The sequence below is a fragment of the Pelodiscus sinensis genome, chromosome 9 (assembly GCF_052426305.1).
Source record: "Pelodiscus sinensis isolate ZL-2025 chromosome 9, ASM5242630v1, whole genome shotgun sequence".
NCBI classification, from domain to species: domain Eukaryota; kingdom Metazoa; phylum Chordata; order Testudines; family Trionychidae; genus Pelodiscus; species Pelodiscus sinensis.
This window is the reverse complement of record NC_143060.1, coordinates 10,697,002-10,723,312: the sequence shown is the minus strand read 5'-3', so window position 1 is coordinate 10,723,312 and position 26,311 is coordinate 10,697,002. Positions and strand designations below refer to the sequence as shown.

Here is a 26,311-nt window from a genome sequence, read left to right as displayed (position 1 = left end):
CCCCCAGCACCAATTCTTTCCTCCCTCTTCCCATCTCAGACCCCGCCATGGACAGAGGCTGCTGCCTCTGACAGTGAGGGGCAGCAGGCAGGAGCCTCAGTCTGCGTTGGAAGCTGGTTTTCTTAAAATTGGCTCCCCTTGCAGATCAGCTCTCATCTGCCACCTTGCACTGCTGCTGCCCCAAGGGCTATTGAATAGTTGTGTAGCCATTACAATTTGATGCGGTTACATGACTGTTCAATTACATGATATCTAACTTCCCTACACCATATATCAGGGGTGGGCAAAAGGGCCTCCACGGGCCAAAGGGGCTCCTCCACCACGCCCCTTCCTGTTTAGCCATGCCCCTTCTGGGGTGGCCACGCCCCTTCCTGTTTAGGCTCCACCCCTTCCAGGGTGGCCTGGGGCTACTTCGAAAATTGTTGAAGTGGCCCCTGGGCAAAAATTATTGGCCACCCCTGCCATATATATTCATGGTGTCCAACGAGTTCTGAAGGAGTAGTCACCATATAGTGGCTACTGCTATAGCAAACCAGCCATATCCTTCTGAAAATGTAAATAATTTTGTGAGAATTTCTGAACATACCAATTCTTGTCTTTTAATGTCAACAGAATGCTTCAACATTGGGTTTTGAATATCTGCGAAATGTGATTTCTGCTGATTAATCGGTGGAACACTTGCTAGTTTTGTTTCACTGTTAAAGCTCTGAAATCAGGCAAAAACTTTTTCACTGACAGCACTCCTCAACTCAGCCTCCATATTTACATTCAGTAACCATGATCAGTATTTCAACTTGATGTATGTTATGACAGAAAATGGTGCTTCACAGAGCCATGTTGAACCAAACATGGAAAAAAGTTTGACAACTGCAGTTTTCTAAGTAGCAAACATTCTGTCACTGAAGTGCATCCGATATTGTAAAACCAATTAATTTTTTGACCTTTGAAATGTGAGCATATCTTCTGCAAGCAAATGTTTATCCGGGCCATGCAAATTGACACGGTCTTGAGAATTAGCAATGTCAAACTGAAATGGGTTTTTCATGAATCAAAATGCCAACATGAATGCTGGCTGAATTTCATTTCAGGGTTTTCAAGCCATCTCACATAACACTGACAATCAAGGTCATCTCACTCAAATTCACTAACTCCAGCAATTTTCTGCAAATTTGGGAAGTGGGTGAATAGCTACAGCTTAGATGTGAACACCCGGTGCTGGGCCCTATCACAAATCAGCTTCCCCTTTCCCTGAAGTTATAGATTGAATTCATTCAAATGACAGGTGATATCAATCAGGAACCACAAATCAAATTGCCACTGCTTATCTTCAGTAGCAGAAAAACTGTCCAGCTTTCCTTTCTCAACAAGAAAGTCTCTGATTGGAATAAGTGGTGCAAGGAACCACTGAAGCACCTTTCTACATCTTGGCCATTGTACATTGAACATTCTGCCAGATTCGATTTCTTTCAAAAATTCCCCACATTGGCTATGGTTCAGAGCACTGCTGTGAATGAAATTCACATTTTTGACCACAGTATCCTTCAGGTCTTTCAGAGTATGTATTATGGACGTCTGAGCACGCACATTTTCTTGATGCAAAATACAGTGGCAGGAAAGTAGTTTACTGTTCATTTGTTATTAGATTGTAGGTGCTTTTTCAGAAAAGAGACAAATCCAGAATATTTCCCTGTTATAGTTGGTGCACAGTCAGCTGTAACAGAAGCCAGTTTTGCTAAATCCAAGTAGAAATCACTTGCGACCCTTTTGAAAGTATCAAGTATATTAGATCCCTGGATACGATTTCTCAACTCACACTCTGATAGCAGTTCTCCATGAATCGGGAAATCTTCAATTCTTCTTCTAGTGGCCCCGTGGGTGCTCCACTCTAGGTGTCGGGTCCATCCCGACGCCACTTGTCGGAAGATTTCGGAGCCATATCTGGCCGGACCGCTCCTGCTCCCTGCACCGTGGGGCATTCACGCCCTTTCTAACGTGTGCTGTTCGGCCCCACTCCCCAGTTCCTCTCAACCGATCTCGGTTGCTGGTGGAGCTTTGCGATCTCTCCACAGATGCATAGCATTCTGTAAAGAAAAGTTGTAAATAGTTAATCCTGCCTTGTTAGTTAGTTCTTAGTCCTTTAGATAGTTAGTGTTCTAGTTTAAAAAAAAAAAAATCAAAAAAGAAGATTGTTCTCTTCAGTTTCGCGGTTAAGTGATTCTTGTCAGTTTCACCGACATGTCTGGATCACCAGGGTTTAAGCAGTGTGTATAGTGTAAAGAGGCAATGCTGGCTTCTGACGGCCATGCACTCTGTATTCACTGCCTTGGGGAGTCCCATGTCCCTAACAACTTGGAGCAGTGAATACATTTAACTCCCAGAGCACAAAGGGACAGGGATCTATGGCTGAAGCGTCTTCTATGTGATAAGGCTCTTCAGCCTTTACAGACCTCTCAGCAGGAATCCTTGCAGCCTCCCAAGAGGAGAGCATTATCCCCTGGAGCGTTGGGGGCAAAAAAGAAAAGAGCCTCTCCCGCCCGCTCCCTGCCTGCCTGCAGTTCCCCTGCCTCCCAGAAGTCAGGGAGACAGATCGGGATTGGAGAATGGCCGGCCGGCGGTTAGGTCAATTACGCTGCCAGTGCCACGGTCATCTAAATCTTCTAAACCTCGCACGGCATCCGCTCCACCGCCGGCCTCCCCTCCTCATATGGAGCATAAGCAAGCTGCGGCCCCTTCAGGGAATAAGCAGCTCCCATCAACAATGCCGCCGGAGAAGGCACCATCCCTGAAACAGCGGGACTTGCCAGGATTGGCCCCGGAGTCAGCACTGAGGGCAGCCACCGAGACAGCGCCGCTTACAGCTCTGCAGGAGTGTGTACCACCTGCACTGGACAAGAGGCAGCACCGGGAGGGCCCTGCTCCGCAGCGTGCCAAAGCGGCACTGAAGATACAGCAGCACCGCTACTGAACAGCTGTTCCGCAGCACACACGGTTCTGCATGAGCTACCCGGTTTGGTACCGAGAGCGTGCTCTCACCCTGCTCAGGCATCGGCACCGAGACTGCAGCCAGCCTCTCCTTCTTCCCAGGATTCACATACCTTATCAGGGGAAGATAACTATACTAACACAGCAGGAGACCTCTCAGCTGCAAGAGAGCACTTACCATCAGTTCCTACAAAAGCAGCTAGGAAGTCGATGCCTAGGGGTCATTCACTGTCTCTTTCACCTGTGTTTTCAGGGGAGCCTTCCCCATCCCCTTATTCTTCATCAGAAAGGGGAGCTTACTCTTTGGCACATAGGACTCCACGTTCGCCACGGTGACGACTCCGCTCTTGCCATTCCTATAGATACAGACGATTTTCTCCATGCAGATCTCTCTCTCCAAACTATTCTCCTCCCAGATCATACCATAGCAGACATGGGAGCAGGTATGCCTCCAGAAGATCATCTCCTGATTATGACTATCGCTACCACAGGAGCTATCGCACCTCCAGGAGGCAGGGCAGATCACAGTGTCATTCTTGCTGCTGCCATCCATCTTCTTACAGATACCACTCACCACCTGCCTCCGATTGCCGAAGGCCGCAGTCACCCAGACCTCTTCCTAGCGCCACCTCAGTGTCGAATATCCAGTCATCTACTCCCGATGACACGGTTTTTGCAGCAGACTCTTCACTGCTGGATGATACCCGAGAATTTCAAGACCTCTTTAAGAGGGTGGCACAATCGCAGGAGGTCCAATTAGTGGAGGTACAAGCAAAGCAGTATAAGCTGTTAAAGAATTTGCACTCTAGACAACAATCTAAGGTGGCATTACCGCTAGATGAAGCGATTCTGGAGCCAGCTGCAGAAATCTGGAACACACCGGCTTCCACTACTCCATCATGTAAAGGAGCCGAGAAGAGATCTTTCATATCATTGAAGGGCGCTGAGTTCCTTTTTACTCAGCCCCAACCCAATTTGTTGGTGGTGGATGCACCTCTGCAAAGAGCAAAAAACCCTCAAGCAGCAGATAAGGACGCAAAGAGACTAGACATATTTGGACGAAAAGTGTAGTTCTCTTCCACACTTCTCCTCTGTATTGCAAATTATGCAGCGTTACTTTCCAATCATAGCTTCGATAACATCGCGAAATTATCAAAGTGCTCAAAGAATTTCTGAGACCGATAAGATACTTCTCCGATCAATACTACAGGAGGGTTACGCATGTGCCAGGGCAGGTTTGCAGATTGCCGTGAATGTGGCTGACACAGCAGCACAAACAGTAGCAACCAGCCACCTTATGCACCCTCAGGATGTATGTTCCACCTTTCCGCTGTAGACATTATTTTCCATTCCAAAGACGTTACGATTACCAGTTTTGTAGGCAGCAGAACCGTCCGTATGACCAAAGCCACTCCAAACAGAGGATGCAGCGCAGACGTCCTCAGCCACATAGGGCAAACAACACAGTGATTCCCAAGCAGCAGGTTTGACTTCCAGGTCGAGGAAAAGCCGAACACTCCTGTTGTGGTCAGAGACGCCAATCCCATATTTCACCACCGGCTGCGGCCCTATTACCACCAATGGGTTGCCATAACATCAGACAGATGGGTATTGGAGGTGATAAAATCTGGACTCACCATTCCATTCACATCCTTTCCCCCTACCACCTCTCCTACCCTGTCCCTTTTCAGGGACCCATCTCACGAGAACCTCTTACAACAAGAGGCCTATCACCTGTTATCCATTGGAGCGATAGAAAGGGTCCCAGAGTGCTTCAAGGGAAAAGAGTTCTATTCACGGTACTTCCTAACGCAAAAGAAAACGGGGCTGGAGACCCATTCTCAATCTACACTGGTTAAATCATTATCTTAGAAAGCAGCGATTCAAAATGGTAACTCTGACTACAATCATTCCATCTCTAGATAGCAACAACTGGTTCGCAGCCCTCGACCTCCAAGATGCCTATTTTCATATAGCCATACACCTTGCGCACAGGCAATTCCTGCGCTTTGTCATAAACAATGAGCACTTTCAGTATTGCATCCTTCCATTTGGGCTGGCTTCGGCTCCGAGGGTATTTTCAATGACCCTTGCTGTTGTCGCCACCCACCTTTGTCGCCTTGGGAGTCATCGTATTTCCTTATCTGGATGACTGTCATAAAGGGCACATCACGAGAAGAGATGATGCAGATGCTTACGCTGGTCAGACAAGCGTTCGACTCTCTTGGACCAATAGTAAACAAACAAAAGTCTACGCTGATTCCAACGCAAAATATAAAGTTCATAGGAGCAGTTCTCGACTCCCGCGCGACAAAAGCGTACCTGCCCATGGACAGATTCCAGGCAATAAAAGACCTTAGTCTACTCAGCAAAACCCCAACAATCTCAGTCCATACCTGCCTGCGTCTCCTGTGCCACATAGCCGCGGCCACCTTCGTTGTCCCACATGCACACCTCCATCTGAGGAATCTGCAGCACTGGCTATCAACTGTGTATATCCCCGAAAGGCACGACATCCACAAGCTAGTTTCTCCTCCGTCCCATGTGCACATGTCCCTGCGATGGTGGACGAACACATCAAACATCTTGATGGGAGTACCGTTTCACCAGTCTCATCCATCTGTCCAGTTAATGTCAGATGCTTCACTCATCGGATGGGGTGCTCACCTGGGCGAGGAACGCATACAGAGAAGGTGCTCTCAAACTGAGAGACGTCTTCACATTAACCAATTAGAGTTGCGAGCGATCTTTCTAGCATGCCGACATTTCCTCCCATGTCTGAAAGACAAGACAGTCAGGGTGCTGACAGACAACGTAGCAGCAATGTATTTTATAAACAAACAGGGATGAGCAAGATCACGCTCTCTATGCGCCGAAGCGGTACAGTGCTGGAATTGGTGCATATAGAACAACATCAACATAACATCCTACTTACCTGGCACAGCCAATGTCATTGCCAACTCCGTCAGCAGGCGCTTCCCCACAGACGAGTGCTTCAGAAGATTTTCCACAGATGGGGAACGTCCCTAGTAGATCTGTTTGCAACATCCACCAACAAGAAATGTCGCCTTTTTTGTTCCAGAACAGGGATCGGCAAGGGATCTCTTGGCGACGCATTATTGACCACTTGGAAAAGGGCACTCCTGTACGCTTTTCCCCCAAGAGTCCTCATTCCCAGAACACTGGAGAAAATCAGAACGGAAGCAGCGACGGTAATCCTAATACCGCCAGCTTGGCCCAGGCAATCTTTGTATCCATTCTTACGCAGAATGTCACTACCGCCACCGTGGCCTCTGCCCTTATATTGGGATCTCCTCTCTCAAGAACATCACAAGCTAGAAGCATTGCACCTGACAGCATAGCTCCTGACTGGCTTAGACAAGACAAAAAACTTTGTTCAGAATAGGTCAAGTCCATATTGATACATAGCAAAAAAGCATCTACACGCAATACTTACCTGGCTAAATGGCGCAGATACTCCTACTGGTGCCTCCATAATAACGTCCAACCATTGTCTTCTCCTTTACACCAAATCCTCGAATACATTCTTTATTTGCGAGATTCGAAACTTTCCCTGGCATCCCTCAGAGTTCATTTGGCAGCCATTAGTGCTTTCCATTACCCAATACAGGGTTCTTTGGTATTTTCTCACCCAACTACTACACGATTCCTCAAAGGCCTGATCAATATAAGCTCACCTCGAAAACCACCCCCACCATCCTGGAATCTTGACTTAGTGCTGGATACGATTATGTATTCCCCCTTTTGAACCATTAGCATCTGTTCCCTTGCAGATGCTAACTATTAAAACTGTCGTCTTACTTGTAATTACATCAGCATGCAGAGTCAGCGAGCTGGGGGCGCAATAATGGCAAATCCCCCTTTCACTTCTTTCTTGAAGGAATCGGTGACATTACATTTACATCCAGCGTTCATTCCCAAGGTCACCTCATCGTTTCATATCAACGAGCTGATCGTCCTTCCCTCATTTTACCCTAAGCCGCATGCCTCGAATAAGGAGGCCCTGCTGCATACGCTTGACGTAAGGTGCGCTCTTTCTTTTTATATAGACGGAACCTGCCAGTGGAGGCGAACAGGTAGACTTTTGGTATCAACAGCTCAACGATCCAAGGGCGCTGTACTCTCCAGTCAACGCATCGCCAGGCTTATGCATGATGATTTCCGGCCTAAGTGACATATTTAAACCATTCTGTGAACTGGTAGAAGTCTCTATCCATCAGATGGATCAAATTAACAGAAAGTGGCTTTAGAACTCAGAAAGATCTTCTGAATGGTTTTTAATTCTCTGAATTTTTTTATTTAAACATTTTTTTTAATGCAGTGATTTTTGTGTTTTTATTATTCAAGCCAACTAGCCACTCTCAAACAACCAAATAGCCACATGTGGTTAGTGGCTAGCATGTTGGACACCACAGATATATATATAAATATATATAAATATATATATATATAAAAATATAAAAACATTTATGGGGAAACCATAATAATAATAATAATGCAGTTGATTGGTGATTTAAAAGCAAAGTTTATTAAATTCTGGATGATCTCATGGTGCTGGCAGCTCTCCCTTAGGCCAGCTCTTAAGCTACATTAAAATACAGCAGAAGATGCACCACTTCCCAAATAAATGCCTGGTGGAGTACCACAGTTGTGTTATGCAGTCATAAATGGGAGGTGGTCCATGTGTCCTTAAAAAGGAGGGAAGTTGGTCCTTGAGGTCCTGGCAATCAAGATGTGATTTCATGCAAGGGGGAAGTTGGAAAACTTCTAGCTTCTGTGTATTTCATAGGCAAAGACCATGAAGAGGAGAACCCCTATTTTCATATGCCTGCTACATATGTAATAAAGAAGCCAAAAAGGGGCACAAACTTTGCAGACCAACTTTTATAAAGAACCTCTGCACTCCAAAGAGGCTGTCTCTTCACTATCCATGATATAATAGCTCTCTATATGCATCTCCAAACTGCATTGCAAGCTCATACCCAATTTTCTGTGTTTCACCATTAGATCTTTCCTAGCATTACTACTTTCCAAAGATCTTCCTCGCATTATACACTGGTTTATTCTCCAGTTGTATTATCTTGTTTTTAATTTGTTGATTCACAGTATCTATTAGTATTTCTCACCTTTGTCCCTTAGTATTTGTTTCTGTGGACATCACTGGAAGTTGAAAAAACCTACCAGCTTCATATCATTTGCATTTAGTTAACAGTTATTACATCTTGTCTTTCAGATCAAATATTAGTAAAAATACTCTCTTTTTTCATTCATTTTTCATACTGATATCTGCAGGCTCACTAGAAAAGTGATTCATCAAGTTGTTTTGTTTTAGTCAGTTTTCTGTTCTGTCTCACATGCTCCATGTTACCATTGACCTATGATTTCAGGACAAGTCTACCAGTTGGCTCCAATTCAAGTTTATCTTCTGTACCTGTTTAAAGAATGAGGCCTGACCACTGCTGTCAGACTGAATTTAGTCCAGATCTGCACTGTAAACTTACATTAGTATAATTACATCGCTCAGGAGTGTGAAAGCCAAATTCCTGAGTGAAGCAGTTATACCAGAGTAACTCTAAGAAGTAGCCAGCACTCTGTCAGTGGGTGGGCTTCTCACATTGACATAGCTACTGCCTCTTATGGAGATGGATTAATTATGTTGATGGGAGAAGCTCTCATCAACGTAATTGTATCTTCACTAACGTACTACATCAGAGCAGCTGCTGCTGTTTTAAGTATCGTCTGCCCTTAGAAATGTTAAGAAATAGACTGACGCATAGGGAATAAATTTTTAAGCATGTGTCTCTTAAATTGCAAATCTGTCAGTTAAAATGAGATGGTCCTGTACTTCAGTAAATAGATGGTGATAATTAGTCAGAGACCAAGGCATGAAAAGAAAACGGCTTATGGAGGAGAATATTTTCATCTCAGAATATTTGTCCCACATTTCTGTATAAAAGCTTTCTCATATCTTAATCTATTAATACTATGTATTGCTATTTGTTGCTCCTCAGGATTATTGCTATCTTGTCTATGCTCTTTTTGAGGATATTAAAATGTTTCTTCAAGTTTTTTACTTCATGTTTCCAAGGACATAGTGTGTAAAAATTGTTACTTCTGTCTACATAAAAGCAATCAAACCCTTAACCTTGAAGTTTCATTTCAGTAGTTAAATATTTTGGCAGATCTTTTAACAGTTAAGATTTTCTAGAGTTGCTGCTGAGTTATAATTTAACTACTTTTTTGTACCCCAGGTTGATATGATAATACTATTGTAAGTATTTGAAATAAATTAAAGAGTAATAGTGTATTAGTTTAACAAGATGAATCCTGTTAAGAGAAATAGGCCAGTGGAAGTAAATTATACATTTTCAGCTCTCCAGTTGAATTTAAATTACTTTTGTATTGTACATTCTTTAAAAATTCTGTTTTTCCTCCGTAGGAATTTTTTGTGGCTTTGCGACTAGTGGCCTGTGCACAGAATGGATTGGATGTTTCCCTGAGTAGTCTTAATCTGCCTGTTCCACCACCTAGATTTGTAAGATATTTTTTTAAATTAAAAACAAATTGTTCATTAACGTCTGGCAAGATTTAATGTTTTATATCCAGTATCTTCACTGAGAAATCTTAGTGCTGTTAAAAAATAAAACATTGGACTTCATGTGCAAAAGCAAGTACTTTTAGTCTAGCAGTCTTGAGTTAACACCCTGCTTTGGTCACAAGAGCAAATGTTAATTTAGTCCATAGTAAATAGTTTTTGTTAGCATTGCCGTTAAACTTCTAATAGTTTACAAAAGACAAGGATGTTGAAAGGCAACAGTGAAGTTGCACTTAGAAGTCTGAATGGGAAAGCTTTCATGGCACATGGTCACACTATGCCCAATTCTGGTCCCAGTTACAATAAAAAAAAGAGACATTTGTATTAACTATAAACCACAAGGTGTGTAACAGGGTTTATTGTTTATTTTTCTTATGATTTTAGAAGTAAAGACAACTGAAGTCCCATTTCCTTTTAATTGACGTAATATGGTATAACTATAAATTAAGACTTGCTTTGTTATGATTTGATGCAGTATTGAGTGTGGAGAAAACATGCCACTTTGAGTTTTCCATCTTAAATTATTGTTTTGTTCTGTTTTCCATTAGAATGATACCAGTAGCCCGTTACTAATTAGTGGAACAGCATCAGCCGACATCCCATGGGCTGTGAAGGTATGTTGCAAGTCGTAAACAGTCAAAAAGTCTACATACCAATATCTGATCATTTTTATTACTGTAGTTTGCAAGAGAACAGACTTGCTATAGCTGCTTTCAGGTTATTCTCTAAATTATTCTGAATAGTTTAATGTCTTCTGTTTTCAATTCTTCATATCTGATATTTTTGAAACTGAGTGTTTTATTGTGCTAACTTAAATACCAGGAAAGAAAATATTTTGGAAATTCTGAAATATTGAAGTAAAAAAGAAATAATTATAATTCTGTACACTCGGAATTAGCATATATTGATGGGTTTCAGGTTTTATAGTGCTCCTGCCATACCTATGATAATTGTAAACAATACATATGTTCATTTCAGACATTATCAGTTTCATGTGAACTGTACTGCTGCTATAAGAGGAGGACAACTGTTCCGTTTTCAGATCATTGTAGTATCTTTTGCAGGGCTATCATATCTAACCAAGACTAAATATGGGAGTTGAGTTATTTTAGTCATAAAATTGATCGGGATTATATACCAATTATATTAGAAAAAATTAAGGCTATAAAATCAAGTGTGCAAAAGTTAGAAAACGCCAGATTAAGATTCTTGTTGCACATGTATATTTGAATGTGTGCAACTGTGTTGATTGCACTCAAGCCGGAGGTATTTGGCCAGCTGTACTCGTAGGGGAGGCACAAGTTTGAGAGAAGTGTCATCTTTTTATCTTGGGCTGGATCACCATTGTTTTCCTTTGTTTAGGATGTGAGAAAATCTCAAGGCGTTTAAAACTCGCTCCTTCCTGCTGCTAGGCAGTCATGCCTCTAACCAATGGGAACGGGGACAAAAACTTTTAGAAATCTACATTCTAGAAACATGTATCCTATGCAGATTCTTCTTCAGACAAAAGATGTCTGAAGTACCTCACAGAAAAATCTGTGCACTTGGTTTTGGATCCATGTTGCTCCAGTATTGAGTACCCTGGCTGTATCATTGAAGAGAGTGGACTCAGCCTCTGCATGTTCAGTAACTGCTATGGTTCTGCAGACCTCATCCTCTGAAAGCAGGAGAAATCCCTAGTTTACTAGAGGAAGAGGCTTTGTTCATTGTCTTCAGAGCCATCATCTGAAATGCTTTCCTTTTAGGATACTTTAGTAGGGAAAAAGTCCAGGAAATATCTCTCAAGTGCCTGGTCTGACCCTGAACACTGAGAATTTACCTGAATGGAGATTTAAAGACCTAGAACCAGTGATTTTGGTACCACCCTGATTCTCCTTTCAGCTGAGCATTTGTTTATTGAGAGTAACAACACTGACTCCGGTTGCAAGTTTGTCTTCTACATTGATGAAGACATTCCAGGTTAACCAACCAGCCAAAAGTACTGGCACTGCCCTTCGCCTTTGTGAAGAATAATCCTTCTCAGTCAGGGAACAGCAGATTACAACTTTTGCCTCCCTGACACCTTTTGATTCCAGAGCAAAATTTTATTTCCCTAGATATAGATCTCTCTCTAGGATATTAACCCTTGAGGGATTCCAGCATTTGCCTCCAGTACCTTTTTTTATCTACTATAGCCAAACTGGGCACATGGGATATTCTTCATTCAGTGAAATCTGCCTCAATTGTGCAACTAGAACCTCTGCTAAAATAACTTCTGCTAGACCATCACCTCAGAGTTCTGTGTCTGAGGCACAGGCAAAAATGGAACTTGATAACTAATCTTAGCTGATGCTGACATCTTGTCGTCTTCCCCAGTGAAGCTATTGCTCTTGACACTATATTGTCTAGGTCTACGTCTGACTGCCTGTTATTTCTGGAGCTCTTGAGGAGATTGGGCTCTTTACTGGAACTTCCTATAGAAATGGACTGTCTCAGGTTACTGAACACATGATGCACACTTTGGTCCTTGATGAAGTGGTACTGTCTATCACTGAAGTCCTTGTATATTCTGTGAGTTATGGCAGACCCTGACCTCCATATCACCCAGATGCAAAAAACCTGTCACAAAGTATCAATACAGTTTTTTAATAATCCTCACCTGGCTCCAGGATCATTGGTAGAGGCAGCTGTAAATGAGAGTTCAGCACAGGGACTAAGGTACCCTGCTTTTTCTAGCATTCTAGCTGAAGCAGATATAGCACATGTCTGTCTACCTCATCTGGGAAGTGTGCTCCCTGCTTCATCAAAAAGATCAAGTTCAGAATGGTATCCCTTGCTCCATTATGCCTTTTTCTTTCTGGATGACTGATAAGCTGTTCTGTGTCTGCAGGATGCCTATTTTCATATGGTTATCCACCCAAGCCATAGACAATGTCTGATTTGTTTTCAGTGAGGGATTGCTGCTACCAATACATGGTATTTCCATTTGTCCTATCATCAATGTTCACAATTTTTACCAAGTGTGTAGTGGACTTACTGTCTTACCTAACAGGTATGCTTTCAGATTATTCCAAATATGAATGGTTGGTAATTTGAGGTGTCTCCAGACATCAAGTGGCAGATAGCATTCATCAGATCTAGTCTCTCTTCATGCAGCTATATCTGAAAATAAACATGGGCAAATCAGCATTGTGTCTGTTGGAGAGAACTGAGTTCATTGGAACTGTTCTTGGCTTTACAGCAGCAACTGCCTATCTACCTTAAAGGTTCTGGTCCATTTTAACCTGAGAAAAAGTTCCTGCCTCCGATTGCTTAGACACATGGCATTTCACATGTATCTTAGCATGCCAGAGTTGGCCTGTGCTGCCAGCAAAGCTTGTTGAAATCCATATATCACACAAGCAAGCATCTTCTGGACAAGCTGATTCACATACCTGCTTAAACCCTAGCATTAAGCTGGTGCATGAGTATGGAAAATATCTGTAATGGCATACTTCACTTGTTTCTCTTCTATCAGAAACATTAGTGATGGACACTATATGCTTTCTGTCCATACCTGGATGGGGTACAGACTCAAGGTTTCCAGAATCAGCCTTCATTATAAATGTCTTAAAAGTGAGGGCTAAGAATCGTGCCTGGCAAGTCTTTCTAGTCTCTAAGCACTGTATTTCAAAAGATGATGGAAGAAGGTGACTGCAGTTATTTACTTCAAATAACAGGGTGGAGCTAGGTCAAATCTCTTGTCAGGTGGTAGTACAGCTTCATAATCTCTGCATTGAAAATGACACCACTCTCAAAGCCTCACATCTTCTCAGGGTAAAGAATGTTCTAGGAGATTGCCTCCACAGAAGGTTGTAGAATTATGGAACACTAGAACTGAAAGGGATCTCAACAGGTCATTGAGTCCAGTCCCATGCCCTCACGGGAGGACCCAGTATTGTCTAGACCAGGCATGTCAAACTGGCATCTAGAGGGCCGCATGCAGCCTCATTGAAGTTTTTTGCAGCCTGCCGGTGCATTTTCAGAAATAATGAAGTGCGGCCCACTGACCGCTTGGAGCACGTGACGGAGTGCAGGTCACACTGGCCGGCTGCTCTGCGCACGGTGCTAACAGCAACTACTCAAGGCCGGCTGGCTGGGCAGCTCTACGCACAGTTCCCAGCACGTGGCCACAGCCGGCCAGCCACTTTATGCATGGCCCGCAGCACGTGGTCACAGCCGGCTGGCCGCTGTACTCATGGTGCCCCAACGCCTAAGAAAGCGTTGCGGTGGCAAGGGCAACGTGATGACAGCGGCTCCGGAACCCAGGCAGGTTAGAGGCGGGGCTGGTAGTCCTTGGCTCTGAGGGAGGGGAGAGACATTAGGTTGGGGGGGAGGGCGGAAGTCCCTGCCTCTGGGGAACGGGGGAGGCATTAAGTTAGGATAAAATCACAGTGCATTCTATTTATTTATATTAATAAATATGTCCATTTTTTTGCAATTGCATGAATGATTGTTTATGCAAAATCTCATACTTACAAAGTATCTCAAATTTTCTCAGAAGTCTGTTCTATTTGATTAACCACTGACTATACTTGTTTTTATTTTCAACAAAACAAGTTATGTATCCTATACAAAATTTGAAAGTACCTTACATTTATATTTAAATTAAAAATTATGTAAAATTAATATGAACAAATAATTTTACACATAAAATTATTGCAAGATTATAAAATAGCTAAAATGAAATCTATAATAAATTTCCGACAAAGTGGTCAAACCTGTGGCCCTGTGAGCTATCAGTTTTTGTTTGTGCAGCCCGCAGTAGGTTTCAAGTTTGACATGCCGCGTCTGGATCATTCAGATAGATGTCTATCTAACCTGCTCTTAAATATTTCCAGAGATGGAGATTCCACAGCCTCCCTAGGCAACTTATTCAAGTGTTGAACCACTCTGGCAGTTAGGAAGTTTTTCCTAATGTCCAACCTAAACCTTCATTGCTACACTTTAAGCCCATTGCTTCTTGTCCCATCCTCAGAGGCCAAGGAGAACAATTTTCTTCCTCCTCCTTGTGACACCCTTTTAGATACCTGAAAACCGTTCTGTCCCCTCTCAATCGTCTCCTTTCCAGAGTACACAAGCCAAATTCTTTCAGTCTTCCTTCGTAGCTCATGTTCTGTAGACCTTTAATCATTCTTGTTGCTCTTCTCTGGATCTTCTCCAATTTTTCCACATCTTTCTTGAAATGTAGCGCCCAGAACTGAACACAATACTCCAATTGAGGCCTAATCAGTGCAGACGAATGAGTTCTCGTGTCTTGCTAACAATACTCCCTGTTACTACATCCCAGAATCAGGTTTGCTTTTTTTGCAACAGCGATACTCTGTTGACTTGTATTTATCTTATGGTCCACTATGACCTCTATATCCCTTTCTGCAGTACTCCTTCCTAGACAGTTGTTTACCATTCAGTATGTGTGACACAGATTGTTCCTTTCTAAGTGGAGTACTTTGCATTTGTCCTCATTAAACGTCACCCTATTTAGCTCAAGTTCCCAGTTTATCCAGATAATCTTGAATTAGGACCCTGTCCTCCAAAGAAGTTGTAATCCCTCTCAGCTTGGTATCATCTTCAAACTTAATAAGCGTACTCTCTATGCCAATATCTAAATCATTGATGAAGATATTGAACAGAACTAGTCCCAAAACAGACCCCTGCGGAGCCCCACTTGTTATGCCCTTCCAGCATGATTGTGAACCGTTAATAACTACTCTCTGAGAATGGTTATCCAGTCAGTTACGCATCCACCTTACAGTAGCCCCATCTAAGTTGTATTTGCTTAGTTTATTGATAAGGTCATGTGAGACCATATCAAATGCCTTGCTAAAGTCTAGGTATACCTGTTCACCGCTTCTCCCTATCCACAAGATTCATTAACCTATCAAAGAAAGCTATCAGATTGGCTTGACATGATATGTTCTTAAGTAACAGCCAGCATGGATTTTTAATCACCTTATTATCTTCCAGGTGTTTGCAAATGAATTCCTTAATTACTTGCTCCATTATCTTCCCTGGCACAGAAGTTAAACGGACTCGTCTGTAGTTTCCTGGATTGTTCTTATTTCCCTTTTTATAGATGGGTGCCAGTCTTCTGGAATCTCTCCCGTCTTCCATGATTTTTCAAAGATGATGGCTAATGGGTCAGATTCTTCCTCTATCAGCTCCTTGGGTATTCTAGGATGCATTAATTAGACCCTGGTGACTTGTAGACATCGCTTATATTCATCCTTTGTAATCTGTCCTAGTTTCCACTTTTTTATATGACTCCTTTTTTATTTTTAGATCATGCAAGATCTCCTGGTTAAGCCAAGGCAGTCTTTTGTCTTTTTCTTTCTCTCTGTCTCTCTGTCTCTGTCTCCTCCCCACCCACCCACCCACCCTCAGCGGAATAGTTTGTTTTTGGGCCCTTGATAATGTCTGTTTGAAAAACTGCCAGCTCTCTCCAGTTGTTTTTCTCCTTAGTCTTGCTTCCCATGGGACCTTACCTACCAGCCCTCTGCGCTTACCAAAATCTGCCTTCCTGAAATCCATTGTCTCTATTTTGCTGTTCTCCTTTCTACCATTCCTTAGAATCATGAACTCAATGATTTCATGATCACTTTCACCCAAGCTGCCTTCCACTTTCAAATTCTCAGCCAGTTCCTCCCTGTTTGTTAAAATCAAATCTAGAACAGCTTCCCCGTAGTAACTTTTTTTCAACCTTCTGAAATAAAAAATTAAATTCAATGCAGTCCAAGAACTTATTGGAAAGTCTGTGCCCTGCTGTGTTAGTTTCCCAACATACATCTGGTTAATCAGCATGAATGGCCTTTAGAAATCAAGAGTTAATGTAGACAGTGTTCCAGAAATAGGCATTTCCCTGCGTGGACTTGTTCATGAACAAAAACAACAAATGCAGCTTTTATTTCAGGGTTAGTCGGACCATGAATTCTTTGATGGATGAATTCCTGTTTCTGGTCTGTGCCCAGGCTACCTTTGAGGCTTTCTTGAGGAATGTTCCAATCAGAGACACTTGCAGCAGCATCTTTATACACACATTTACACAATATTACACTTTCACATCCCTATCAACAACTGCGTAACTGGAAATATTCAGCAGTAACACAGTTATTTAATTAAATGCATGTTCAAATCCCTAGTTGTTGAAGTACCAAGAACAGATGTTAATTTTGGAAGGAGAGTTCCTCAATCTCTGTTTAAGTAGACTCAGAGTTCTCACTATCAACGGAGCATTGTTGGGGATTCACCTAGAATGGAATGATACATGCACAAGCGCTTGAATAAATGATTACTTACCTGTACAATAACTGTGGTTCTCTTACGTTGTGTCTTTGTTCTGTAAGTGTTCTCATTAACAGTTTATTTCTGTTTATCTATATCTGTTTATTTTCTACTCTCTCAGCCGGAAGAAAAGGCCAAATATGATGCTATCTTCGACAGTCTGAATCCTGTGAATGGATTGTTGTCAGGTGATAAGGTGAAACCTGTACTGTTAAACTCCAAACTGCCAGTGGATGTCCTGGGAAGAGTAAGAACATCATTCTAACTAAAATTAGTGGGCGACTGATTTGATTTGGGAATCATAAATAATACAGATAAATGTACAAATTAGAGAAATATCTAGGTATTCAGACGTAATGTCTTTTGTAATAAAAATGTAACTGAGATTGCAAAATGACCTCATTTTCCATTACAAAATGTATTGGTCTGTTTTGGAGACAGTTGATTGAAAGATTTAATAGTGTATACATGTAAAACACTTGCATTTTTTTTCTGTGGTAGGCTTAACAAGTCCTTGCTAGAATGATTTAGTTGGACTTGGTCCTGCTTTGAGCAGAGGTTAGAAATAGATGACTTCCTGAGGTCTCTTCCAACCCTAATCTTTTATGATTCTATGTAGTTACTTTCTCTGCTTCTAAGAAGTTGCCTTAGTGATAAATAAAACAAACTGATAATTCTTTTTTTTGTTTCAAATGGATATCTTTGCAGTTATTCTGAAAAGTTGCCATATTAACCTTCTTTTAATGTATTGGGTTGCTTATATATGTCTATTTTAACATTTATATTGATGGAGAATGTTATCTTACCCTTTCTCTACGCCTTCAGAAAATTGCTTTCTTACACAACTTAACCAAATAAGCATTACTGACTGAACACTAGTGCTGATGGAAATGTTCAGTATCCCACAGTCTCAGTCTCTCCTGTTTGAGAGTTGTTGGTTGTTTTTAAAATCTTAAATCAGATAGAAGCTTTGCTTGTGGTGTTTGACACTGCTGCGTTGGGTTTGGAAGCCAATCACATACATGTTTTGGTTTTCTTTAGGTTTGGGAACTAAGTGATATTGACCGTGATGGAATGTTGGATCAAGATGAATTTGCAGTTGTAAGTACACCTTTTAATTTAGTTTAATAATTCTTCAAACCTAATAACAAAAACCAAAACATTAGAACAGTGGGGTCTTTAGACTGTTTCTCTTCTTCACTTCTTTTTTTTCTGTTCATTATTCTAGCTCAAGCCACAGTGGCAGGCTAAATTCCCATCAGTTTTCATTGTTTGTGCTATTTTTTCTTTTATCCCTCCCCCATCTGCCATGTCAATGTCCTCTTATTGTATAGAAATCACTTATCAGAGTGAACTCCTAAAGGTTTTATTAGAATTTGAGATGTTGTGTCATGTTGTTAAATCTAGTACACTTACCCATTAATTAAAAATATAACTTTTTTTAATATACAAATGTTGGAGTAGTTGCTTCTGGTTATCATGAGAGTATACAAGGTTGTAGATACATTTCCAAGGCCTCTTTTGAATGTTATTTTCAAAGGACATTGCAGCTGTGCTAGAGTTTAAGCAAATCTTTCCTTCTTTGGAAGAGATTATTTCTACATAAATTGCCTCCTTCTCTTGTAGAAGGTGTTAGTCTCATTCCAGGTCATTTTCTTGTCTAGGATTTCTATAGTTCTGTTTGAAGAAAGAATTTTATATATGGTAGATTTTTACTTTCATCAGTAGGTACACATACTTGTCACAGCAAGAAATCCTTGTCAGATTAATTATTTTAAGAATTGTATAGAACTCTAACATGTTAATTGCTCTCTTCTTTTCCCCAGATCAGGTTTTAACAGCATATGATATTAAATACTGTTACTTCGAATGAATAAAAAGAGAGCTTTTCTTTGGGATGCCAATTGTGAAGGATCTAGAACCTTGAAATGTGAAAGCAAACACAGATTTTGATGTTCCCAATATTTTTGTATTGGCTCTGTTCATAGTGGACAGGAATTGATTCAATTTAGGAAGGGAGATGGTGAAAAATTGTTTTATGGGTCCAACCAAATATCCTAATACAGTAAAACCTGCACTATCCGGAACTAAAGCATCTGGAAAACTGTAGAAACCAGCAAATTTTTGATGCCAGGAAAAAGCAAAAAAGAAAAAAAAACTGGCTCTAAGTGCTCCTCAGATGAGCATGCAGGGATGAACAGCAGCCAGAAGCAACCATCTCAGCTCCCACTGCGGCTCCTGGCACTCCTGGCAGGCCAGCCCACGCTGCAGCTCCTGCACACCCTTCCCTCCCCAGCAGGTATGTCCCTGCCATCTCCACCTCCCACCCCTCAGCTTCCACCACACCCCTCACCAGGTCACATCCCACGCCTCCCTCTCCCCCCAGAGGCTCCTGGCACCCCCGGCAGGCTGGCACCCCCAAGGTTCCCTCCCCCAGCAGGCTGCCCCCCAATCTCCGCCCCCTGGCTTCCACCCCCCCCTTACCAGGCCACATCCTGCCCCCCTCCCGTGGCTCGTGCCCCCCCCCCCCCCCAGCAGGCCACATCCCAGCCCCCACACGGCTCCCATGCCCGCCCCTCCGTAGGCCCCACATGCCTCCTGCTCCCCTCCTCTTCCCCCCGATAACCAGAATTTTTAGGTTACTGGCATGCCCTAATACCCGGGTGTGCTGGATAACGCAGGTTTTACTGTACTGGCATGTGGAGTGGGGACAAGTGCTTTCAAAGTAGATATGCACTCTACAATAACATTCTTAAATTCTAAAACATATTTTGCATTGATATTGGGTGACCAAATTGAACATTTGGAAAAACTGATCTAAAAGGATGATCATAAAACATTTTATTTTGAGGATGAAGAGTAAATAAAACTTGTAGTCTTGCACTGATGTTGCATTAGTCAAAGGGGCATATTTTCTACTTAGGTCAAGTGGAGAAGAAAGAACCATTTAATCAGGGTGAAGGAAATGTATGAGGGTTTGTTTTTTTTAGTTAGAGAAAGGTATAGTATTAATACTACAAAGGTTAAAACATGATAAGCATTAAGACAGTATTTTCAAACTCATTTGTCTGTGTAAGCCTTTTGAAAAATAAGAGACACTTTCAGAACTGTGTAAAGGGAAACTAGGTATGCGTGCCAAGAGCTTGTCTTAAATTTGGGCCTCCAGAAACTGACACAACAATAGCTCTTTCATATTTGAGTCGAAGATTGGAAAGTTTAGCAGTGACTTCACAATAAAAGCTTTTATATTTCTTGGGATAAAAATGCCAATAGGAAAAGCACCATTCTCTCTCCATTTTATTGACAAACATCAACATTTTCAGTGTGAGGCTGAAACTTTTTCTCTCTGACATGTAAACATGGATATTTAGGCACCTTTATGAGGAAGATGAAGGAACCCACAAAATATTTTTACTGGTAACTGCTGCAGCAGTTTTCACCTATGCTGTCACCTTGTTTCAAATTCTTCTAAAATCAGCTATTTAAATCTTCAGTTAATTGTAGTTGTGAACATACTTCGATATACATGGTGATAATTCACCTGCATTCATCTTTGCCATACTTATGACTTTTATATATGTGTGTGCTGTAATTTTTACATATTTAGCTGAATGCTAAAACAGTTGATTCATTTGATTGAGGAAGAATTAGCCTACTAGGCAAGCAAAGAGAGGTTAATTAACTTAATGGATGGTATATAAAATCTTATGAAATAGTATGTCTTAAAGTGACCCTTTCTAAGATTTGAACCTTACTAAAGTATAACCCCCCCAGTGAAATTACAACTCTTAAGTGGAATGATTTCAGGAAGAGACTAATGAATATAAACAAAGGCCACTCGCTACCTCCACAGGTGAAGGATGTTGAGGGGGCTGGCAACAAAGAGGGACAATCCCAGCAGCAAAGAGGGAGACCTTGTTAAGGAAGCCAGCTAGTTCTCCTTCCTTCCCCAACACCAGTGTTTCTGGGTCCCATTGGCCATTCTGGGGGGAGGAAGATACAGTTTGGCCAACACGTGTTAGGTCCAGGGCTTGAATGTGGAGCACAGGCTATGTGGAACATCTTTCAGCTCTGTTCCATTGTCAACATTTGTGCACTTGGCCTGGTGGGATTTAACTACTTAAATTGTTTTCTGATTTAGACCCAAAAGTGGTGGTTGCTGAATCATCCAGCAACTTTCTACAACTAATTTAAAAGATGTTAAGCTTCTCCAGTGCTTGGCAGTGAATTTCAAAGGCTAATGTTTAATGGGGCAAGCCAGAGAGAGCAGCAAGATAGACTCTAATTTGAGAGGGCTTGCAGATTGTACCCCTTGAAAGGCATTTTTCTATATCTGACTAGGATTTTTTTAAATATTATTCTTGTAGAATAAGGAATACTGCTTGGAGCCCCACTTTCAGAGGAGATGTGTACTGCTCTCTTATGGGATGGGATGCATATGAAGTTAGCAGACAGGACAAAGTATAACTGGGCTATGCCTCTTCGGCTAATGTTCAGAAAGCATTTTATGTTTTTCTCATGTACATTTACCTTGATAGTCTCTAGTGTTTAAATACACTTCTGATGGAAACATTGAACTCAATGGTTACACTTGCTTATTGATAGGCTTTTCTATGGTGTTCATTCCTGTGGTTTGAATGCCTTGTACATTAATGAATTTATCCCTGTAATATCCCTGTGAGGTAGGGATATATGATGATCTCGCTTTCAGACATCAGAAACAAAGGCACAGAGAGATTGTGACTTGCCCAAAGGTGTGTGTTACTTGCTGTGGTAGATCTAGGAGCAAAATTCAGGTCTTCAGATCATTCATCCGGTCCATTTCTTTAACCTTAAGGCTATCCTTCCTTTCCTGGTTTGGGAAGTAGATACTGAGTTTAAGTAGGTGTTTGCTTCTTTTCATCACTGCTAAATAAAACAGGAAAGTGAATTAACTGAGTTGCTGCTCTAAAAAATGAGGTGACACTGGAGCTATGACCATCCCCCTGAAATTGAAACAGACAGGATAGGTATATAAATAGCAAAAACCAAGAGGGGAAGGCTAAATAATCATTGAAAACCTTATTGTAAAATATATCCCAAAATGTGCTGGATAAGTTGCACCTCTAAGCTTTGAAAAGGTTTTTGTATTTTAGATGGCTTCAAAGTTACTTTAGGTTACTACTTAAAATATAAATAAAAAAACCCACAATCCTGGTTAATGTGTGACCATCACATCTTGTTTTCATGTTCAGGCCATGTTCTTGGTGTACTGTGCTTTGGAGAAGGAACCAGTGCCAATGTCATTGCCTTCAGTTTTGGTGCCACTTTCTAAGAGAAAAACTGTCAGTATTTCAGGAGCAGCACAGTTGATCTCATCCGCAACATTTCCTAAAGATTCTCATCAGTCCTTGTCTCCTGTAAACATTTTACCTGCCAAAGTACCACTAACACAGGTATAGTGCTAGAATTGGCTTGCATTGAAGTGTTTTCTTTAGTCAATGCTTGTAATGAACGATGTTATGTAGATGAGTCTGATCACACAGACTAGCTTAATCTAGTGGCTGTTTTTGTTGGACAAGAAAGTTGGGGTGGCTGCTGGCACTATCAGATTGGGAAAGCAAATATGATTTAACCAGCTAAGAAGACATTTACTGGAAATGATTTTTAGAAGTCTTCTACATGAGTTTGGCTTCAGGAATTTTTTTAAAAAATTAGTCAAAAAGTGATTATTTTAAAGCATTATGAGCCTCATACAAAGGTCAAAACATTAAGAAATGTATGTTTAATCACTCTCAACAAAATAGCCCAAGCACACAGCCAGATGACATTTCTTTGATCTGGCACAAAGACAAATCCAGTAACCACCAGGCAAGCAAATTAACGTGTGGGATGTGAGGGGACTTGGTAGCTAATGCAAATAACAGCACAGTGAGATAATATGAGAAATTACATTATTCAAATAAATGAGTCTTGGGATATGTCCAAAAAGAGCAATTGAGACAAAACGTCTTACCTGTTCTGGTCAACACTGAACCAAGTGACTGGGAGTAGATCTTTCCAAGATGTCTAATTGCAGTTATTTGTTACAAAGACTGATGTTACTTGAACATTTAGTACTAGAGTGGTATGTTGTTCCTTCAGATAAAATATATTTGTCTTCAAAGAGACTTAACTTTTTTTTCCCCTTAGTGGGTTGTATCACCTGCTGACAAAATCAAATATGATGAAATTTTCCTGAAAACTGACAAAGACATGGATGGTTTTGTCTCTGGGGTGGAAGCCAGAGAGTTATTCTTAAAGACAGGACTGCCTTCTGCCTTATTAGCACACATCTGGTAAGATTTTTTTTTTTCCCCCTCTGTCAACTTTTTTACAAAGTAGAAGAACTTCTTATTTTTCTCTCAACAACATACTGTTTATAAAATGTGTCAAATAGGTATCTCTACAGTCTGTGGTTTTCTGTTTAAGAATGGAACAGGTACAGTATGAATGGCAGTTGTGTGTTTGCCTCTACTTTGATGTCAAGGAACTATATTTACAGGTGAGAGGTTTAGTACAGTTAATGTGAACATTACCTTTGGCCTCCTTGTTTAGGTTTCATGAGCTCTCTTATAATCATGATAATACTGGGTTTCTGTGATATCCGTGTTAAATATCCACCCTGTCTTGTTCATGATATGGTCCACAGAACTATTACAATAAGTACTTTAGCTGGTTTGCAACTTAGGGGCAAAATCCCACTTGATATTGGTAGCAGGAAAATACCCTATCTCCTAAATTTCCCTCTAGTCTTCTGTGTCTGTTCAGTGGCAGACAGGCTGAACTAGACTTCTCTGCTGCAAGCTTTTCTGAGGGCAATTCCAAATTTTATTTCTAATGGTTAGACTAGCAGGTTGGTTCAATAATTTTTCTGTGTAATTTCCAGCCATGACCCAAGGCTGCATTTGATTTTTGAGGAAATTGTTTCCTTAGCTCTGTTCCCCCAACTGAGGATCTGGAGTATTGTGCAGTATTTGACAATTTTGTAGGCTTTAAGGAGGGGTGGAGAGAGAGCTAGTGAGCTCCGAGAAAAGCCAGAGTCAAAAGGAAGGGTGGGTGTGTGTCTGTGTGTGTTGCTCTCACCTTCCTACACAACTAGTGTCTTGAGCAGCTCTGTAATCAGAATATAATATTCTTCTCATAGCACAGTCTGGGTGGGATCATCTCAGCCATTCTTCCCCAGACAGGATGGGAGGACTAGCTTTGTTAGGCAAGATGCAGCTTGGACCAGGCGAGGGTCACCTGAGCCTTTTCTCCTGGCAAGAAAGGATGCAGGTAGAACTAGAAAAAAACTAGCTCCAGGTAAGCAGTTCATTTCTGTGGAAGAGTTGAAGGCAGAAGGGTAATATGCCAGATAGAAAATCTTACTTAAGATATTTCTCTGGTTGTTAGGGACTTGATGTTTCTACCTGAGAGCAAGTGTGAACCGAACGTGTTGCCTCTTCACTGCATAGACTTGTCAAAAGTAGTTACATCCAGGCACATACATTCTCAACTCCCTCCTTTGGTCATGAAAACTTACAGGTGGCTGACAAATAGAGCCAGATGATAGCTCATATTTCAGTGTCTCAGCATTCTTTCACAATCAGCACTAACAGGTGGACAGTGTTGCAGGTATGGTCCCCCTCAACCTAAAAATTATATGACTGAGGGGCTTTTCTCTGCATGGGAAAAGGGAAAATATGGCTTCAGATCTGTTTCAGGCAGAAATATGGGGCTAGTGTCTGAGAGTTACATTTTGAAGTTCCCAACTATTTTAATGATATAACAGGAGGCTTTTTGGAAAACTGGGGTGGTTCAGAGTAATTGGAAAAGTCAGCTTGCAATCTTGATTTCTGGCAGATGGTATATAAAGAAATACATGTCATCCGGCAAGTTGAAGCTATGAAGCATAACAGGAGAAAATACCTCTTTGCAATTGGCAGCTACATCATGTTCAGGGTCTCTAGTTCCCTTCTATTGCCCCTGAACTATATTCAGGTCTCCTAGTCCTGGGTGGAATTTGATGCCTGATTGGTGCTAGAATCTTTCAGTCTGGGAGCAAAAGGTTTGCCTATATATCAGGGGTCTCAAATTGTTGGCACTGGGGGACAACTGCACTTTCCCAGTCTGGCCTGCAACATAGTTTGAAAGTTATTTAATCAGGCCTGCACAACTGATGGCTGGGGAGGGAAGAGGGGTGGCTGAGATGCAGGGACTTATCTGCACACATGGCTTCCTGCAGCGCCTAGATCCCCCCCGTACCTGCATAGTCCTGGTCACAGAAAGCGCTGCTTGATCTGGGAAGCTGTGTTGGCTGCCTCTGCTGTCATGCAAACTGTGTTGGCCAAGGAGCTGCCCAAGCTAATGTGCTTCTGCAGCCCATGGACTTGGGCTCGTGGGTTTAGCTTTTAGTTACCCCAGGTAGGGTTGGGGGAAGCAACATGATTGCTCCCACGTGGCGGCCCGGCTGAGCACCACGATGGGAGGCAACAGCACCGCCCAGAGGGAACAGCCAGTGTTTCAGCATTACAGAGTCACAGACATTGGGCTACTATATATATGATTAGAGCAATCATAGTTGATAGCAGTGCATGACGCATCAGGTAGTGAAGTTCCCAGATTTGGCTTAATTTTAATTGTGGCTGGAGCCCTCCAGAAAAAATAAAGAAGCCCTAATTATCAGAAGACTTGTGATCAAATCAGTAGAGTTGGCATCACCAATATCTTGTCAGTTTTCCAAAAATTAATAGTTTCACAGCTTACACCCATAGATGGGGTCTGCACACACCTCGACAGCAGCGTGGAGCTGGTAGGTTTTAAATCTCCCAGAAGCAGCAAATGGGGATGTGGAGGGAGGGGGAGAAGAAGTTTCACAATTATAAAAGGGAAAGTGACGATCTAGGAAAGAGTGCAGCAGAAAGGGATCTAGGGGTCATAGTGGACCACAAGCTAAATATGAGTCAGTGAGACTTGCTAAAAAAGCAAACATGATTCTGGGATGCATTAACAGTAGTGTTGCGAGCAAGACACAAGAAGTCATTCTTCCGCTCTACTTTGTGCTGATTATGCCACAATTGGGCTGTGTCTACATTGGCACCCTTTTCTGGAAAAGGGATGCTAATGAGACAAGTCGGAATTGCAAATGCCGCGGGGGATTTAAATATCCCCCGCGGCATTTGCATGAACATGGCTGCCGCTTTTTTCCGGCTCGGGGCTTTGCCGGAGAAAAGCGCCAGTCTAGACGGGATCTTTCGGAAAATAAAGCCTTTTCCGGAAGATCCCTTATTCCTCTTAAAATCAGGAGTAGACACAGCCTTGAGTATTGTGTCCAGTTTGGAGAACCACATTTCAAGAAAGACGTGGAGAAATTGGAGAGGGTCCAGAGAAGAGCAACAAAAATGATTCAAGGTC

At 41.8% G+C, this 26,311-nt stretch overlaps 1 protein-coding gene across 2 annotated transcripts in view; it reads left to right on the top strand.

The window, feature by feature from the left end:
• EPS15 (epidermal growth factor receptor pathway substrate 15) overlaps positions 1-26,311 on the top strand; it is a 125,677-nt gene that overhangs the window by 48,882 nt on the left and 50,484 nt on the right. For both annotated transcript variants that reach the window (XM_075935959.2, XM_075935960.2), the window contains 6 exons: positions 9,443-9,538; positions 10,147-10,212; positions 17,019-17,144; positions 17,939-17,998; positions 22,132-22,332; positions 23,069-23,214. In XM_075935959.2, the coding sequence (XP_075792074.1) occupies positions 9,443-9,538; positions 10,147-10,212; positions 17,019-17,144; positions 17,939-17,998; positions 22,132-22,332; positions 23,069-23,214 (695 nt within the window). The remainder of the gene's footprint in view (positions 1-9,442; positions 9,539-10,146; positions 10,213-17,018; positions 17,145-17,938; positions 17,999-22,131; positions 22,333-23,068; positions 23,215-26,311) is intronic.